Source organism: Eptatretus burgeri, chromosome 10 (genome assembly GCF_056783735.1).
Source record: "Eptatretus burgeri isolate ZD-2024b chromosome 10, Ebu_testis_v1, whole genome shotgun sequence".
In the NCBI taxonomy this organism is placed as follows: domain Eukaryota; kingdom Metazoa; phylum Chordata; class Myxini; order Myxiniformes; family Myxinidae; genus Eptatretus; species Eptatretus burgeri.
In genome coordinates, this window is record NC_140970.1 from 31,389,530 (window position 1) to 31,407,294 (window position 17,765).

The window sequence follows — 17,765 nt, forward strand, 5'->3', positions numbered from 1 at the left end:
CGTCCCATCCCCATCCCTCCCCCTTCCACAGTTCACCTGTGTCTGTTCCCCAATGATTTGTCCCTTCCACTCCCGCCCCTCTTGTCTCATGCCTCCTTGCTGTGAGTTGTGTGTTAGCTCTCATACGAGCCTCGACCAAGGTATACAAAAAAATAAAAATAAAAAAACTTGACCTCTGACCTTGTCTAATAGAAGCTGTCTCCAGAGAAGATAGCGACGCAAAGCAGAAGTTTCTACAATGATTCTGTACCAAACCATCAAAAATCGTAACGTCGACCGAAGCAAAAATCTCCATTTCTCCACGCAATTATTTAATATTATTTTATCAAAGTCACAAAACCGTAATATTCGGCCATCCACCAACAATCTTTACATAATCCGATGGCTTAGCGAATCAGGCATGCGACGATAACCTTCATTGGGATAAAAAAAATGACTTTTAAACACCATTTTTATCGAAAACACCGTCAGTGCACACACACAAAACCTTTACGTGACTCTACGAACGCGTCTGCTCGAGCGCGCTGAAACCACGTGACGAGCCGTGACGCGGCGAGTGAAATAGTTTTTATACAATCTTAACGTCTCCAAAACATCCGATTTTTACCAGAATTTCGACAACTGAGTGTTAAGCGTCCTAAGCGATCGCAAAAACCGAAGACAAAATTAAAATCGAAGTTAAAACGAACTCGTAACGTCGACCGAAGCAAAAATACTCCATTTCTCCACATGAATTTACGGAATTATGTTTGACCTCATTGTGACCTTGACCTTCAACCAATTTTGACCAAAATCTAATCAGCGCTAGCCATCACCCTCCTGAATCACGTGGTGTAATTTGACATTGGTAGTTATTTCCGTTCTCGAGTTATCATGCCTACAAACAAACACACACACACACAAACAAACACACACAAACAAACAAACACACAAACAGAGGACGGAAGTCATCAATATACTTACGAAATCTAAAGATTTCGTAAGTAACAAACGGACCCAAATGCAATTGCCCTCTCCTCTGGTGAGGGTAATGATGGCAATTCGTTCATAAAGCAAGGGCATGGAAAGGTCATGTGATACAATAATAAAAGATTTTATGAAGCAATGTGTACAGCAGGGGAAAGCAAGGATTGAGGAGGTGTGGCCAAATAAATGCAATTATTTACAAACAAGAACACAGGGCAGAGCTAAACCGATATTGAACTTCCACAATCTTGTCTTAGATTAACATTACAGGCGCCATCAAACACACACCCGAGGAAATTAGAGTGGCGAGAGAGATGAGAGAAAGTTTGAGGTGTGAACGACCTCGCGAATACCTGGCGTGATCGATGGACCAACGCAATCCAGTTGCTTAGGAGGGGGAGGAGGGAAGAAAACGGGGGGGGGGGTGTTTATGTGTGAGTGAGGATGTGCAAAATGAGATGCGAATGTAATGCAGAAGAAGGAGGGTGAAAAGGTGTGCATCTGCAGTTGCTCTTTTAGTTTTGTGCATCTACAGCAGATGAGACGGTAGATGGGAAAGATGTGAGATGATAGCTTAACGTGGCATGTGAGAGTCTGTACGTGTAATTACTAAGTCTATTGCCAGTCTTGTGTTCTGCCTTTTCCCTCACACTGCTGTTCAGGTCTGGACTGTCCTCCTCATCTAGCCCTCCACATTCAGAAGCAGCTGCCTCGCACCCAGGAGATTATCATCTGACCTCATGCAGAGATTGATTGACTCAAGACTGACTGGCAGAGACTGGCTCAACACTGACTGGCAAAGATGGACTGGTGAAGACCAACTGATCCTTTCACAGCTGTTTTATAGAGGCTGGGCGAAGGAGGAGCCAAAAGTCGGATCAAGACGCTCTCTCGGCATATCCGAGTGCTCCCATTGGTGTGCAGACGCCTCCACGAGAAGTAGCCCGCCCCACAAAACTCTGAAGCCGAAATGGTGTCATTCACCCCTGAACTCGGCCACACGACGGCACTCCGAGATCAACATGCGGTGCAGGTTTTTGGAAGCGCTCTCCAGCCATGAATGTGTGCTGAGCATCGAATGAGGGTCACTATTTAGTGGAGTGCAGGGGCCACTCAGATGATGTTGAACGGATCTCAGCGGATTCTTGCGCTCCGAACAACGTGCCAATCTGTTCCGACCCCAAACATCCTTCGTGGGATGGTACGCAGCATCAATCGGCATGGTACATATTCATATCGGCAGAGTCTTATGTAACCAAGTTTGAGTGTAAAATGGATATAATGTTCCACACATGTCTTTCCTCTGGCATATTCATATTTTGCTTCATGCATATACATGTTTTGCTTCATGCATATTAATGCTCCGCTCATGTGTTGCGTCATCTCTGCTGCGGCGGGTGAGAGCAGCTTCCCCAGTATGACCGAACGTGTGCATGTATTTGAAAAAGGCAATTTTGTTTTTTTTTATTGATGCATATGCATGTATTTTTTATTATTATTTAATAAAGAAAAGGTGACTTGGAGCATTCCTATTGTTGCGAATTCGCGCCCGCCGGCGTGCGAACGGCCACGTAACTCGAATCGCGGCACGTCGCCCACCGGACGGACAATTCTGTCGTGACCCTCTCGGACTAACGCCGGGAACTAGTCACGGGTGGGCCTTTCGGCCTCACCACGATCGTGCCAATCGGCCCCGTGGGATAGGGTTGTTCGCCAAATTCGACCTACCTAAGTACCCACACGGAGGGTAGACCGGGCGATCGCACCTCGTCGCAGGTCGACTCCGGACACGGGCCACTTAAGCGACCCGTTCCGCACTATCGGGATAACCGAGCGGTGTTATCGTCGACCTCGACGGTTCCGATTAATTATCGGGCGTATTAAGCCCACTACCAACCCTTTACGTGAAGCAAGATGGAGATTCAATTAAAGAAAAGACGAAGCGAAACGGGAAAACAGTTCAACATAAGGCACATTTATTCCGCGGCACACGGAGAGCACACATATACAATTACGCACCAAAAGCAGATGTTACAAAAGAAACACAACAATGCAGATCTACTACCGACTACGCGAGCACACGGCAACACTTACACAGTTTTACTTTACAGACGGCGCCGCCAACACATTTACTCAAAAGCAAAAGAAAAGGGCCACCCTCAAAGACAAGGGGGCAGACGGGGCCTGCATAACAACATTTGAACGTATAATGGCAGCTTTGCGATGATGAGCTTCAGGCACAAGGAAGCTGAAGTCCAGGGCTGGAACCCGAGCTTCCGGATCCAAGGTCAAGTGTTGCACCGCATTGGCAGCTTGCTCCCGCCTGAAGAGGGCCAGCCAAAGTTCCGACAGGTCTACTTCCTGGACTCACACGCCAAGGAGCTGGCTGCCAGGAACCACAGAGGCCTCAAACCACACATCCTTGAGATGCTCACAAAGTGGTTTCATGAGAATAATCATCTGGTCCATGAGGTCAAGACTGCAAGAGATGTACTTGCAGAAGGAGGCAGCTCTGAAGAGTGCCAGATCATCATCAGAGAGAACAAGCAACTGCAAGGAGAGCACACACGCCACTACAATGCCCAGTCTGCACCACAAGTCGCCATCCTAATGGACAATGAGCCAACAGAACCCAGATACATTGTCCTCAGACTTCGCGATGGGGAACTTGAAAGGATCAGTGAGCTGCATGCATCTTATGATACACTCTAGTATCCCATATAGAACAGATGGCTCCAGCATCCATCTGGTGACCAGGACTGCTACTGGACAGGATGGACGAAACCTCACACACCTGCAGTACTACAGCTACCACATCATGGTGAGAGAGAGCAACACACTGGAGATGCGACGACTCTTTCAGCAGTTTCTGGTCGATGTCTACTGCAAGATCGAGACAGAGCGACTGGGCTTTATCCGCCGGGAGCAAAAAAAGACTTGCTTGCTAATAACTATGACAACCTCCGTGACAGCCTCATGAGCACTGATGACGAACGCTGACGACAAAGAAATGTGTCCAAATTAAATGTGACACATAAATATATATTAAGCACCACAATTTACCCCTTTCTTATTCCTATTATTTCCCCCAGGCAATGCCAGGTACTCCAGCTAGTAATATTCAATATTAATAATATTAATATTAAGTAATATTAATACGGATCGGAATTATCAATATTCCGAAAAGAGGATAACAACATGACCCTTCCTGTTGTTCCCAAAGGGAGTGGGTGTATTACTCCTTGAAAACTAGATTTCTTGTAAGGAATGATTTTCGTTTTTGTTTGTTTGCCAGGCAGGAAGACAGAGTAAAAATATTATCTCACGACTCTGCGCATGTGTGATTAAGACAAATTCAAATTCAGAGACAAAGTACAGTAAAACAGCAGACTTATCATCGGATTCATGCTCCGATTACTGTTTAAAATATAACATTTGATTGAAATAAGTTGTTCCTCAATGATAAACTGACAAAACACACAGTGGAGGTGATAGCAATAACAAACATGAACCAATCACTTAACCTCGCTTTTCACTTCGCGGAACGAGTTAATCAATCAGGGAACAATGAGAAAAGAGGAATATGATGAAAATGTGATAAGCGTTCGATGTGGAAATAGTGGCTGGAGGGTGGGGGCAGCAAGCACGGGAAGCGGCCACAGGGTAGGGGGGGAAAAGGGGGGGGAGGGGGAGAGGCGGGGAGCGGCCGCGGGATGTGTCGCGCAAAGATGTCGCACACGCGTCTCGCCTCGCCTCGCACACAGATGCCGCGCGCGTGCCTCGCCTCGCACACAGATGTCGCGCGCGTTCCTCGCCTCGCGTACAGATGTCGCGCGCGCGCCTCGCCTCGCGTACAGATGTCGCGCGCGCGCCTCTCCTCGCGTACAGATATCGCGCGCGCCTCGCCTCGCGTACAGATGTCGCGCGCGCGCCTCTCCTCGTGTACAGATGTCGCGCGCGCGCCTCGCCTCGCGCACAGATGTCGCGCGCGCGTCTCTCCTCGCCTCGCCTCACGCACAGATGTCACGCGCCCCTCGCCTCGCCTCGCGCACAGATGTCGCGCGCGCGTCTCCCCTCGCCTCGCGCACAGAAGTCGCGCGGGTCTCGCCTCGCCTCGCGCACAGATGTCGCGCGGGTCTCGCCTCGCCTCGCGCACAGATGTCGCGCGGGTCTCGCCTCGCCTCGCGCACAGATGTCGCGCGGGTCTCGCCTCGCCTCGCGCACAGATGTCGCGCGGGTCTCGCCTCGCCTCGCGCACAGATGTCGCGCGCTCCTCGCCTCGCGTACAGATGTCGCGCGCGCCTCGCGTACAGATGTCGCGCAGGCGTCTCGCCTCGCGCACAGATGTCGCGCGCGCATGTCTCGCCTCGCGCACAGATGTCGCGTGCGCGTCTCGCCACGCGCACAAATGTCGCGCACGCACCTCGCCTCGCCTCGCGCACAGATGTCGCGCGCGCGTCTCTCCTCGCCTCGCCTCGCGCACAGATGTCGCGCGCGCGTCTCTCCTCGCCTCACCTCGCACACAGATGTCGCGCGCGCACGTCTCGCCTCGCGCACAGATGTCGCGCGCGCGTCTCTTCTCGCCTCGCCTCGCGCACAGATGTCGCACGCGCGTCTCTTCTCTCCTCGCCTCGCGCACAGATGTCGAGCGCGCGCGCGTCTCGCCTCGCGCACAGATGTCACGTGCGCGCGCGCGTCTCGCCTCGCGTACAGATGTCGCGCGCGCGCGTCTCACCTCGCGCACAGATGTCGTGCGCGCGTATTTCCTCGCGCACAGATGTGGCACGCGTCTCGCCTCGCCTCGCCTAGTGCACAGATGTCGCGCGCGCGCGCATCTCTCCTCGCCTCGCCTCGCGCACAGATGTCGCGCGCGCGTCTCTCCTCGCCTCGCCTCGCACACAGGTGTCGCGCGCGCACGTCTCGCCTCGCGCGCGCGTCTCTCCTCGCCTCGCCTCGCGCACAGGTGTCGCGCGCGCACGTCTCGCCTCGCGCACAGGTGTCGCGCGCGCCTCGCCTCGCGCACAGGTGTCGCGCGCGCCTCGCCTCGCGCACAGGTGTCGCGCGCGCCTCGCCTCGCGCACAGGTGTCGCGCGCGCCTCGCCTCGCGCACAGGTGTCGCGCGCGCCTCGCCTCGCGCACAGGTGTCGCGCGCGCCGCGGCTCGCGCACAGGTGTCGCGCGCGCCTCGCCTCGCGCACAGGTGTCGCGCGCGCCTCGCCTCGCGCACAGGTGTCGCGCGCGCCTCGCCTCGCGCACAGGTGTCGCGCGCGCCTCGCCTCGCGCACAGGTGTCGCGCGCGCCTCGCCTCGCGCACAGGTGTCGCGCGCGCCTCGCCTCGCGCCCGGGTGTCGCGCGCGCCTCGTCTCGCACACAGGTGTCGCGCGGCGCCTGCGCCTCGCGCACAGGTGTCGCGCGCGCCTGCGCCTCGCGCACGGGTGTCGCGCGCGCCTGCGCCTCGCGCGCGCCTGCGCCTCGCGCACGGGTGTCGCGCGGCGCCTGCGCCTCGCGCACGGGTGTCGCGCGCGCGCCTGCGCCTCGCGCACGGGTGTCGCGCGCGCCTGCGCCTCGCGCACAGGTGTCGCGCGCGCCTCGCCTCGCGCACAGGTGTCGCGCGCGCCTCGCCTCGCGCACAGGTGTCGCGCGCGCCTCGCCTCGCGCACAGGTGTCGCGCGCGCCTCGCCTCGCGCACAGGTGTCGCGCGCGCCTCGCCTCGCGCACAGGTGTCGCGCGCGCCTCGCGCGCCCCTCGCCTCGCGCGCGCCTCGCCTCGCGCGCGCCTCGCCTCGCGCGCGCCTCGCCTCGCGCCTCGCCTCGCGCACAGGTGTCGCGCGCGCCTCGCCTGGCGCACAGGTGTCGCGCGCGCCTCGCCTCGCGCACAGGTGTCGCGCGCGCCTCGCCTCGCGCACAGGTGTCGCGCGCGCCTCGCGCACAGGTGTCGCGCGCGCCTCGCCCACAGGTGTCGCGCGCGCCTCGCCTCGCGCACAGGTGTCGCGCGCGCCTCGCCTCGCGCACAGGTGTCGCGCGCTCCTCGCCTCGCGCGCGCCTCGCCTCGCGCACAGGTGTCGCGCGCGCCTCGCCTCGCGCACAGGTGTCGCGCGCGCCTCGCCTCGCGCACAGGTGTCGCGCGCGCCTCGCCTCGCGCACAGGTGTCGCGCGCGCCTCGCCTCGCGCACAGGTGTCGCGCGCGCCTCGCCTCGCGCGCGCCTCGCCTCGCGCACAGGTGTCGCGCGCGCCTCGCCTCGCGCGCGCCTCGCCTCGCGCGCGCCTCGCCTCGCGCGCGCCTCTCCTCGCGCACAGGTGTCGCGCGCGCCTCGCCTCGCGCGCGCCTCGCCTCGCGCGCAGGTGTCGCGCGCGCCTCGCCTCGCGCGCAGGTGTCGCGCGCGCCTCCCCTCGCGCGCAGGTGTCGCGCGCGCCTCGCCTCGCGCACAGGTGTCGCGCGCGCCTCGCCTCGCGCGCGCCTCGCCTCGCGCACAGGTGTCGCGCGCGCCTCGCGCGCGCCTCGCCTCGCGCGCGCCTCGCCTCGCGCGCGCCTCGCCTCGCGCACAGGTGTCGCGCGCGCCTCGCCTCGCGCGCGCCTCGCCTCGCGCGCGCCTCGCCTCGCGCGCGCCTCGCCTCGCGCGCGCCTCTCCTCGCGCACAGGTGTCGCGCGCGCCTCGCCTCGCGCGCGCCTCGCCTCGCGCGCAGGTGTCGCGCGCGCCTCGCCTCGCGCGCAGGTGTCGCGCGCGCCTCCCCTCGCGCGCAGGTGTCGCGCGCGCCTCGCCTCGCGCACAGGTGTCGCGCGCGCCTCGCCTCGCGCGCGCCTCGCGCACAGGTGTCGCGCGCGCCTCGCCTCGCGCGCGCCTCGCCTCGCGCGCGCCTCGCCTCGCGCGCGCCTCGCCTCGCGCACAGGTGTCGCGCGCGCCTCGCCTCGCGCACAGGTGTCGCGCGCGCCTCGCCTCGCGCACAGGTGTCGCGCGCGCCTCGCCTCGCGCACAGGTGTCGCGCGCGCCTCGCCTCGCGCACAGGTGTCGCGCGCGCCTGCGCCTCGCGCACAGGTGTCGCGCGGCGCCTGCGCCTCGCGCACAGGTGTCGCGCGCGCCTGCGCCTCGCGCACGGGTGTCGCGCGGCGCCTGCGCGTCGCGCACAGGTGTCGCGCGCGCCTCGCCTCGCGCACAGGTGTCGCGCGCGCCTCGCCTCGCGCACAGGTGTCGCGCGCGCCTCGCCTCGCGCACAGGTGTCGCGCGCGCCTCGCCTCGCGCACAGGTGTCGCGCGCGCCTCGCCTCGCGCACAGGTGTCGCGCGCGCCTCGCCTCGCGCGCCTCGCCTCGCGCACAGGTGTCGCGCGCGCCTCGCGCGCCTCGCCTCGCGCACAGGTGTCGCGCGCGCCTCGCGCGCCTCGCCTCGCGCACAGGTGTCGCGCGCGCCTCGCCTCGCGCGCCTCGCCTCGCGCACAGGTGTCGCGCGCGCCTCGCCTCGCGCGCCTCGCCTCGCGCACAGGTGTCGCGCGCGCCTCGCGCGCCTCGCCTCGCGCACAGGTGTCGCGCGCGCCTCGCGCGCCTCGCCTCGCGCACAGGTGTCGCGCGCGCCTCGCCTCGCGCGCCTCGCCTCGCGCACAGGTGTCGCGCGCGCCTCGCCTCGCGCGCCTCGCCTCGCGCACAGGTGTCGCGCGCGCCTCGCCTCGCGCGCCTCGCCTCGCGCACAGGTGTCGCGCGCGCCTCGCCTCGCGCGCCTCGCCTCGCGCGCAGGTGTCGCGCGCGCCTCGCCTCGCGCGCAGGTGTCGCGCGCGCCTCGCCTCGCGCGCAGGTGTCGCGCGCGCCTCGCCTCGCGCGCAGGTGTCGCGCGCGCCTCCCCTCGCGCGCAGGTGTCGCGCGCGCCTCGCCTCGCGCACAGGTGTCGCGCGCGCCTCGCCTCGCGCGCCTCGCCTCGCGCACAGGTGTCGCGCGCGCCTCGCCTCGCGCGCCTCGCCTCGCGCACAGGTGTCGCGCGCGCCTCGCCTCGCGCGCCTCGCCTCGCGCACAGGTGTCGCGCGCGCCTCGCCTCGCGCGCCTCGCCTCGCGCACAGGTGTCGCGCGCGCCTCGCCTCGCGCACAGGTGTCGCGCGCGTCTCGCCTCGCGCACAGGTGTCGCGCGCGTCTCGCCTCGCGCACAGGTGTCGCGCGCGTCTCGCCTCGCGCACAGGTGTCGCGCGCGTCTCGCCTCGCGCACAGGTGTCGCGCGCGTCTCGCCTCGCGCACAGGTGTCGCGCGCGTCTCGCCTCGCGCACAGGTGTCGCGCGCGTCTCGCCTCGCGCACAGGTGTCGCGCGCGTCTCGCCTCGCGCACGGGTGTCGCGCGTCTCGCCTCGCGCACAGGTGTCGCGCGCGTCTCGCCTCGCGCACAGGTGTCGCGCGCGTCTCGCCTCGCGCACAGGTGTCGCGCGCGTCTCGCCTCGCGCACAGGTGTCGCGCGCGTCTCGCCTCGCGCACAGGTGTCGCGCGCGTCTCGCCTCGCGCACAGGTGTCGCGCGCGTCTCGCCTCGCGCACAGGTGTCGCGCGCGCCTCGCCTCGCGCACAGGTGGCGCGCGCGTCTCGCCTCGCTCACAGGTGTCGCGCGCGTCTCGCCTCGCGCACAGGTGTCGCGCGCGTCTCGCCTCGCGCACAGGTGTCGCGCGCGTCTCGCCTCGCGCACAGGTGTCGCGCGCGTCTCGCCTCGCGCACAGGTGTCGCGCGCGCCTCGCCTCGCGCGCGCCTCGCCTCGCGCCTCGCCTCGCGCACAGGTGTCGCGCGCGCCTCGCCTGGCGCACAGGTGTCGCGCGCGCCTCGCCTCGCGCACAGGTGTCGCGCGCGCCTCGCGCACAGGTGTCGCGCGCGCCTCGCCCACAGGTGTCGCGCGCGCCTCGCCCACAGGTGTCGCGCGCGCCTCGCCTCGCGCACAGGTGTCGCGCGCGCCTCGCCTCGCGCACAGGTGTCGCGCGCTCCTCGCCTCGCGCGCGCCTCGCCTCGCGCACAGGTGTCGCGCGCGCCTCGCCTCGCGCACAGGTGTCGCGCGCGCCTCGCCTCGCGCACAGGTGTCGCGCGCGCCTCGCCTCGCGCACAGGTGTCGCGCGCGCCTCGCCTCGCGCACAGGTGTCGCGCGCGCCTCGCCTCGCGCGCGCCTCGCCTCGCGCACAGGTGTCGCGCGCGCCTCGCCTCGCGCGCGCCTCGCCTCGCGCGCGCCTCGCCTCGCGCGCGCCTCTCCTCGCGCACAGGTGTCGCGCGCGCCTCGCCTCGCGCGCGCCTCGCCTCGCGCGCAGGTGTCGCGCGCGCCTCGCCTCGCGCGCAGGTGTCGCGCGCGCCTCCCCTCGCGCGCAGGTGTCGCGCGCGCCTCGCCTCGCGCACAGGTGTCGCGCGCGCCTCGCCTCGCGCGCGCCTCGCCTCGCGCACAGGTGTCGCGCGCGCCTCGCCTCGCGCGCGCGCCTGCGCCTCGCGCGCCTGCGCCTCGCGCGCGCCTGCGCCTCGCGCACCGGGTGTCGCGCGCGCCTGCGCCTCGCGCGCGCGCCTGCGCCTCGCGCGCGCGCGCCTGCGCCTCGCGCGCGCCTGCCTCGCGCGCGCGCCTCTCTCGCGCACGGGTGTCGCGCGCGCGCCTGCGCCTCGCGCGCGCCTGCGCCTCGCGCGCGGGTGTCGCGCGCGCGCCTGCGCCTCGCGCGCGCCGGGTGTCGCGCGCGCGCCTCCCCTCGCGCGCAGGTGTCGCCGCGCGCCTGCGCCTCGCGCACGGGTGTCGCCGCGCGCCTGCGCCTCGCGCGCGCGCCTCGCGCACGGGTGTCGCCGCGCGCCTGCGCCTCGCGCGCGGCGCCTGCGCCTCGCGCGCGCCTGCGCCTCGCGCGCGCCTGCGCCTCGCGCACGGGTGTCGCGCGCGCCTGCGCCTCGCGCACGGGTGTCGCGCGCGCCTGCGCCTCGCGCACGGGTGTCGCGCGCGCCTCGCCTCGCGCACGGGTGTCGCGCGCGCCTGCGCCTCGCGCACAGGTGTCGCGCGCGCCTGCGCCTCGCGCACGGGTGTCGCGCGCGCCTGCGCCTCGCGCACAGGTGTCGCGCGCGCCTGCGCCTCGCGCACGGGTGTCGCGCGGCGCCTGCGCCTCGCGCACGGGTGTCGCGCGCGCCTGCGCCTCGCGCACGGGTGTCGCGCGCGCCTGCGCCTCGCGCACAGGTGTCGCGCGCGCCTCGCCTCGCGCACAGGTGTCGCGCGCGCCTCGCCTCGCGCACAGGTGTCGCGCGCGCCTCGCCTCGCGCACAGGTGTCGCGCGCGCCTCGCCTCGCGCGCCTCGCCTCGCGCACAGGTGTCGCGCGCGCCTCGCGCGCCTCGCCTCGCGCACAGGTGTCGCGCGCGCCTCGCGCGCCTCGCCTCGCGCACAGGTGTCGCGCGCGCCTCGCGCGCCTCGCCTCGCGCACAGGTGTCGCGCGCGCCTCGCGCGCCTCGCCTCGCGCACAGGTGTCGCGCGCGCCTCGCCTCGCGCGCCTCGCCTCGCGCACAGGTGTCGCGCGCGCCTCGCGCCTCGCGCGCCTCGCCTCGCGCACAGGTGTCGCGCGCGCGCCTCGCGCGCCTGCGCCTCGCGCACAGGTGTCGCGCGCGCGCCTCGCCTCGCGCGCCTCGCCTCGCGCACAGGTGTCGCGCGCGCCTCGCCTCGCGCGCCTCGCCTCGCGCACAGGTGTCGCGCGCGCCTCGCCTCGCGCGCCTCGCCTCGCGCACAGGTGTCGCGCGCGCCTCGCCTCGCGCGCCTCGCCTCGCGCGCAGGTGTCGCGCGCGCCTCGCCTCGCGCGCAGGTGTCGCGCGCGCCTCGCCTCGCGCGCAGGTGTCGCGCGCGCCTCGCCTCGCGCGCAGGTGTCGCGCGCGCCTCCCCTCGCGCGCAGGTGTCGCGCGCGCCTCGCCTCGCGCACAGGTGTCGCGCGCGCGCCTCGCCTCGCGCGCGCCTCGCCTCGCGCACAGGTGTCGCGCGCGCCTCGCCTCGCGCGCCTCGCCTCGCGCACAGGTGTCGCGCGCGCCTCGCCTCGCGCGCCTCGCCTCGCGCACAGGTGTCGCGCGCGCCTCGCCTCGCGCGCCTCGCCTCGCGCACAGGTGTCGCGCGCGCCTCGCCTCGCGCACAGGTGTCGCGCGCGCCTCGCCTCGCGCACAGGTGTCGCGCGCGCCTCGCCTCGCGCACAGGTGTCGCGCGCGCCTCGCCTCGCGCACAGGTGTCGCGCGCGTCTCGCCTCGCGCACAGGTGTCGCGCGCGTCTCGCCTCGCGCACAGGTGTCGCGCGCGTCTCGCCTCGCGCACAGGTGTCGCGCGCGTCTCGCCTCGCGCACAGGTGTCGCGCGCGTCTCGCCTCGCGCACAGGTGTCGCGCGCGTCTCGCCTCGCGCACAGGTGTCGCGCGCGCCTCGCCTCGCGCACCGGGGTCGCGGGCGTCCCGCCTCGCGCACAGGTGTCGCGCGCGTCTCGCCTCGCGCACAGGTGTCGCGCGCGTCTCGCCTCGCGCACAGGTGTCGCGCGCGTCTCGCCTCGCGCACAGGTGTCGCGCGCGTCTCGCCTCGCGCACAGGTGTCGCGCGCGTCTCGCCTCGCGCACAGGTGTCGCGCGCGTCTCGCCTCGCGCACAGGTGTCGCGCGCGTCTCGCCTCGCGCACAGGTGTCGCGCGCGTCTCGCCTCGCGCACAGGTGTCGCGCGCGTCTCGCCTCGCGCACAGGTGTCGCGCGCGTCTCGCCTCGCGCACAGGTGTCGCGCGCGTCTCGCCTCGCGCACAGGTGTCGCGCGCGCCTCGCCTCGCGCACAGGTGTCGCGCGCGCCTCGCCTCGCGCACAGGTGTCGCGCGCGCCTCGCCTCGCGCACAGGTGTCGCGCGCGCCTCGCCTCGCGCACAGGTGTCGCGCGCGCCTGCGCCTCGCGCACGGGTGTCGCGCGCGCCTGCGCCTCGCGCACGGGTGTCGCGCGCGCCTGCGCCTCGCGCACAGGTGTCGCGCGCGCCTGCGCCTCGCGCACGGGTGTCGCGCGCGCGCCTGCGCCTCGCGCACAGGTGTCGCGCGCGCCTGCGCCTCGCGCACGGGTGTCGCGCGCGCGCCTCGCCTCGCGCACGGGTGTCGCGCGCGCCTGCGCCTCGCGCACGGGTGTCGCGCGCGCCTGCGCCTCGCGCACGGGTGTCGCGCGCGCCTGCGCCTCGCGCACAGGTGTCGCGCGCGCCTGCGCCTCGCGCACGGGTGTCGCGCGCGCCTGCGCCTCGCGCACGGGTGTCGCGCGGCGCCTGCGCCTCGCGCACGGGTGTCGCGCGCGCCTCGCCTCGCGCACAGGTGTCGCGCGCGCCTCGCCTCGCGCACAGGTGTCGCGCGCGCCTCGCCTCGCGCACAGGTGTCGCGCGCGCCTCGCCTCGCGCACAGGTGTCGCGCGCGCCTCGCCTCGCGCACAGGTGTCGCGCGCGCCTCGCCTCGCGCACAGGTGTCGCGCGCGCCTCGCCTCGCGCACAGGTGTCGCGGGCGCCTGCGCCTCGCGCACGGGTGTCGCGCGCGCCTGCGCCTCGCGCACGGGTGTCGCGCGCGCCTGCGCCTCGCGCACGGGTGTCGCGCGCGCCTCGCCTCGCGCTCAGGTGTCGCGCGCGCCTCGCCTCGCGCGCGCCTCGCCTCGCGCGCGCCTCGCCTCGCGCACAGGTGTCGCGCGGCGCCTCGCCTCGCGCACGGGTGTCGCGCGCGCCTGCGCCTCGCGCACGGGTGTCGCGCGCGCCTGCGCCTCGCGCACAGGTGTCGCGCGCGCCTCCCCTCGCGCACAGGTGTCGCGCGCGCCTCGCCTCGCGCACAGGTGTCGCGCGCGCCTCGCCTCGCGCACAGGTGTCGCGCGCGCCTCGCCTCGCGCACAGGTGTCGCGCGCGCCTCGCCTCGCGCACGCCTCGCCTCGCGCGCGCCTCGCCTCGCGCGCGCCTCGCCTCGCGCGCGCCTCGCCTCGCGCGCGCCTCGCCTCGCGCGCGCCTCGCCTCGCGCACAGGTGTCGCGCGCGCCTCGCCTCGCGCACAGGTGTCGCGCGCGCCTCCCCTCGCGCACAGGTGTCGCGCGCGCCTCGCCTCGCGCACAGGTGTCGCGCGCGCCTCGCCTCGCGCACAGGTGTCGCGCGCGCCTCGCCTCGCGCACAGGTGTCGCGCGCGCCTCGCCTCGCGCGCCTCGCCTCGCGCACAGGTGTCGCGCGCGCCTCGCCTCGCGCGCCTCGCCTCGCGCACAGGTGTCGCGCGCGCCTCGCCTCGCGCGCCTCGCCTCGCGCACAGGTGTCGCGCGCGCCTCGCCTCGCGCACAGGTGTCGCGCGCGCCTCGCCTCGCGCACAGGTGTCGCGCGCGCGCCTGCGCCTCGCGCACGGGTGTCGCGCGCGCCTCGCCTCGCGCACAGGTGTCGCGCGCGCCTCGCCTCGCGCACAGGTGTCGCGCGCGCCTCGCCTCGCGCACAGGTGTCGCGCGCGCCTCGCCTCGCGCACAGGTGTCGCGCGCGCCTCGCCTCGCGCACAGGTGTCGCGCGCGCCTCGCCTCGCGCACAGGTGTCGCGCGCTTCGCCTCGCGCGCGCCTCGCCTCGCGCGCGCCTCGCCTCGCGCACAGGTGTCGCGCGCGCCTCGCCTCGCGCACAGGTGTCGCGCGCGCCTCGCCTCGCGCACAGGTGTCGCGCGCGCCTCGCCTCGCGCACAGGTGTCGCGCGCGCCTCGCCTCGCGCACAGGTGTCGCGCGCGCCTCGCCTCGCGCACAGGTGTCGCGCGCGCCTCGCCTCGCGCACAGGTGTCGCGCGCGCCTCGCCTCGCGCGCGCCTCGCCTCGCGCGCGCCTCGCCTCGCGCGCCTCGCCTCGCGCACAGGTGTCGCGCGCGCCTCGCCTCGCGCACAGGTGTCGCGCGCGCCTCGCCTCGCGCACAGGTGTCGCGCGCGCCTCGCCTCGCGCACAGGTGTCGCGCGCGCCTCGCCTCGCGCACAGGTGTCGCGCGCGCCTCGCCTCGCGCACAGGTGTCGCGCGCGCCTCGCCTCGCGCGCCTCGCCTCGCGCACAGGTGTCGCGCGCGCCTCGCCTCGCGCGCCTCGCCTCGCGCACAGGTGTCGCGCGCGCCTCGCCTCGCGCGCCTCGCCTCGCGCACAGGTGTCGCGCGCGCCTCGCCTCGCGCACAGGTGTCGCGCGCGCCTCGCCTCGCGCGCCTCGCCTCGCGCACAGGTGTCGCGCGCGCCTCGCCTCGCGCACAGGTGTCGCGCGCGCCTCGCCTCGCGCACAGGTGTCGCGCGCGCGCCTCGCCTCGCGCACAGGTGTCGCGCGCGCCTCGCCTCGCGCACAGGTGTCGCGCGCGCCTCGCCTCGCGCGCCTCGCCTCGCGCACAGGTGTCGCGCGCGCCTCGCCTCGCGCGCCTCGCCTCGCGCACAGGTGTCGCGCGCGCCTCGCCTCGCGCGCCTCGCCTCGCGCACAGGTGTCGCGCGCGCCTCGCCTCGCGCACAGGTGTCGCGCGCGCCTCGCCTCGCGCACAGGTGTCGCGCGCGCCTCGCCTCGCGCACAGGTGTCGCGCGCGCCTCGCCTCGCGCACAGGTGTCGCGCGCGCCTGCGCCTCGCGCACGGGTGTCGCGCGCGCCTGCGCCTCGCGCGCGCCTGCGCCTCGCGCACGGGTGTCGCGCGGCGCCTGCGCCTCGACGCACGGGTGTCGCGCGCGGCGCCTGCGCCTCGCGCACAGGTGTCGCGCGCGCGCCTGCGCCTCGCGCACAGGTGTCGCGCGGCGCCTGCGCCTCGCGCACAGGTGTCGCGCGCGCCTGCGCCTCGCGCACGGGTGTCGCGCGCGCCTGCGCCTCGCGCGCGCGCCTGCGCCTCGCGCGCGCGCGGCGCCTCGCCTCGCGCACGGGTGTCGCGCGGCGCCTCGCGCACGGGTGTCGCGCGCGCCTCGCCTCGCGCACAGGGTGTCGCGCGCGCCTGCGCCTCGCGCACGGGTGTCGCGCGCGCCTGCGCCTCGCGCACGGGTGTCGCGCGCGCCTGCGCCTCGCGCACGGGTGTCGCGCGCGCCTGCGCCTCGCGCACAGGTGTCGCGCGGCGCCTGCGCCTCGCGCACAGGGTGTCGCGCGGCGCCTCGCCTCGCGCACAGGTGTCGCGCGCGCCTCGCCTCGCGCACAGGTGTCGCGCGCGCCTCGCCTCGCGCACAGGTGTCGCGCGCGCCTCGCCTCGCGCACAGGTGTCGCGCGCGCCTCGCCTCGCGCACAGGTGTCGCGCGCGCCTCGCCTCGCGCACAGGTGTCGCGCGCGCCTCGCCTCGCGCGCGCCTCGCCTCGCGCACAGGTGTCGCGCGCGCCTCGCCTCGCGCACAGGTGTCGCGCGCGCCTCGCCTCGCGCACAGGTGTCGCGCGCGCCTCGCCTCGCGCACAGGTGTCGCGCGCGTCTCGCCTCGCATATTTTTTTACATGCATGTGTCACATCTCCACTGCAAATGAGCAAGAGAGACTGTTCCCTCGTCTGGCATGACGTGGAGTTTTGTGGGAAAGGCATGGTTTTTGCTGATGCACTTGGAGTGTTTTAAATAAAGAAAGTGATTCAAAACTCTGCAAATGTTGGTTGAACTGCCTGGAGCATTCTTAATCAAGAATATGGACACGTTGGCCGTTCCAGGATAGTAACAACCTCACTTCACGCTTGTCTTGCCGCTGGGAGGGAGTAGAGCTGGCTCGTCGAGCTCGCTTCATACGTGGTGTCGCTGGCTCCGGTGCTTTGTCTGGAGCAGCCATGTTGAGCTTGCATCACACACACGGTTTGCTGGTTCATCCAACTCTTCCAGGTCTTCACTCTTGTTGAAGACCAAACCAGAAGCAGCCAAGGCCTCTGTCAGAGCTGCCATGAGATGTAAATCGGACGAAGCCCAATTGCTACTCAAATTGCAACAGATGCAGCAATGATTGATGGCTTCACAGCAACAGATGCATCTCAAGCAGCAAAGGAGCGATCTCAGACAGCAACAATTGAAAGATATACAGCAACAGATGCAACTCGAACAGCTGATTGAAGAGGCCACCATTGCGCACGACATCAGGCCGCCAACAGCTGATGGAAGAGGGAGGAAGAAGCCACCATTGCTAAGGCCCATTTGGAAGCGATGTCTAATGCTTTGTTGGGGCGGATTAGACAACATTTCGGCAAGTGGATTACCTACACCTGCGGAGAAGGTGGGAATGCTGTTATCCAGGAATGCCACATCTTCACCACCATCCATTCTATCTGAAGAAGATACTGAAGGTATTCTACCGGATACCCAGGTATGCACTGACCCAGCTTCGTCGCTCGAACCAGTGTCATTTCAGACACCCTTGCACTTGCCATCAACACCGTAGCACCAGCATCCATGGAGAATTCATCAACATTAAAACGTGTCCAACAGGCAAGTCTCCTCTTCGTACTAACCACCACCCTCACAGATGAGCACACTTGTCACCGAATGGAAAATCTGCAACAATTCTGCCATATTCACAGGACCAAACATCCTCTTGTGCATTGCAGAACATTCAAAGCAAAAACATTGCAATCCAGACTCATCCTTCTTAACCAATGGAAAATATGCACCAGATGTTCTCTGTCAACTAACCAACCATTCAGTCAAGGAGTGTCAAATAAAATTATGTTGTTCTCACTGCAACAGCACCCGTCATTGCTCGGCACTTCATGATGCCAGTTGTGCAAGATGATGCAAGAATCTGGACACGTAGGTCGCTCCAGGATATTGCAATCAAAACTCGACCAGGCACTTGGTAGAGCGCATATCTCTGCCAGGCTAAACAGTTTGTTTTGCATTCCACCGATAGACCAGAACCAAAATTGAATCGGCTTGTTCTTGTCATCGAACCAACTCATGCACTTAGTTTTGTC

At 68.3% G+C, this 17,765-nt stretch overlaps 2 protein-coding genes across 5 annotated transcripts in view; one reads left to right on the forward strand and one right to left on the reverse strand.

Moving 5' to 3' along the window:
• The window catches only part of LOC147018229 (E3 ubiquitin-protein ligase RNF25-like), a 237,842-nt gene extending 235,353 nt beyond the window's left edge, over positions 1–2,489 (forward strand). The window contains exon 11 of the mRNA XM_085897732.1: positions 1,629–2,489. Within this exon, the coding sequence (XP_085753858.1) occupies positions 1,629–1,652 (24 nt within the window). The 3' untranslated portion in view covers positions 1,653–2,489. The remainder of the gene's footprint in view (positions 1–1,628) is intronic.
• The window catches only part of LOC147018231 (uncharacterized), a 91,227-nt gene that overhangs the window by 70,563 nt on the left and 2,899 nt on the right, over positions 1–17,765 (reverse strand). The window contains exon 2 of one of the 4 annotated variants that reach the window (XM_085897723.1): positions 1,320–1,353. The exons of the other annotated variants lie outside the window; for them this stretch is intronic. The gene's annotated coding sequence lies outside the window, so the exon portion shown is untranslated. The remainder of the gene's footprint in view (positions 1–1,319; positions 1,354–17,765) is intronic. 4 annotated transcript variants of the gene reach the window in all.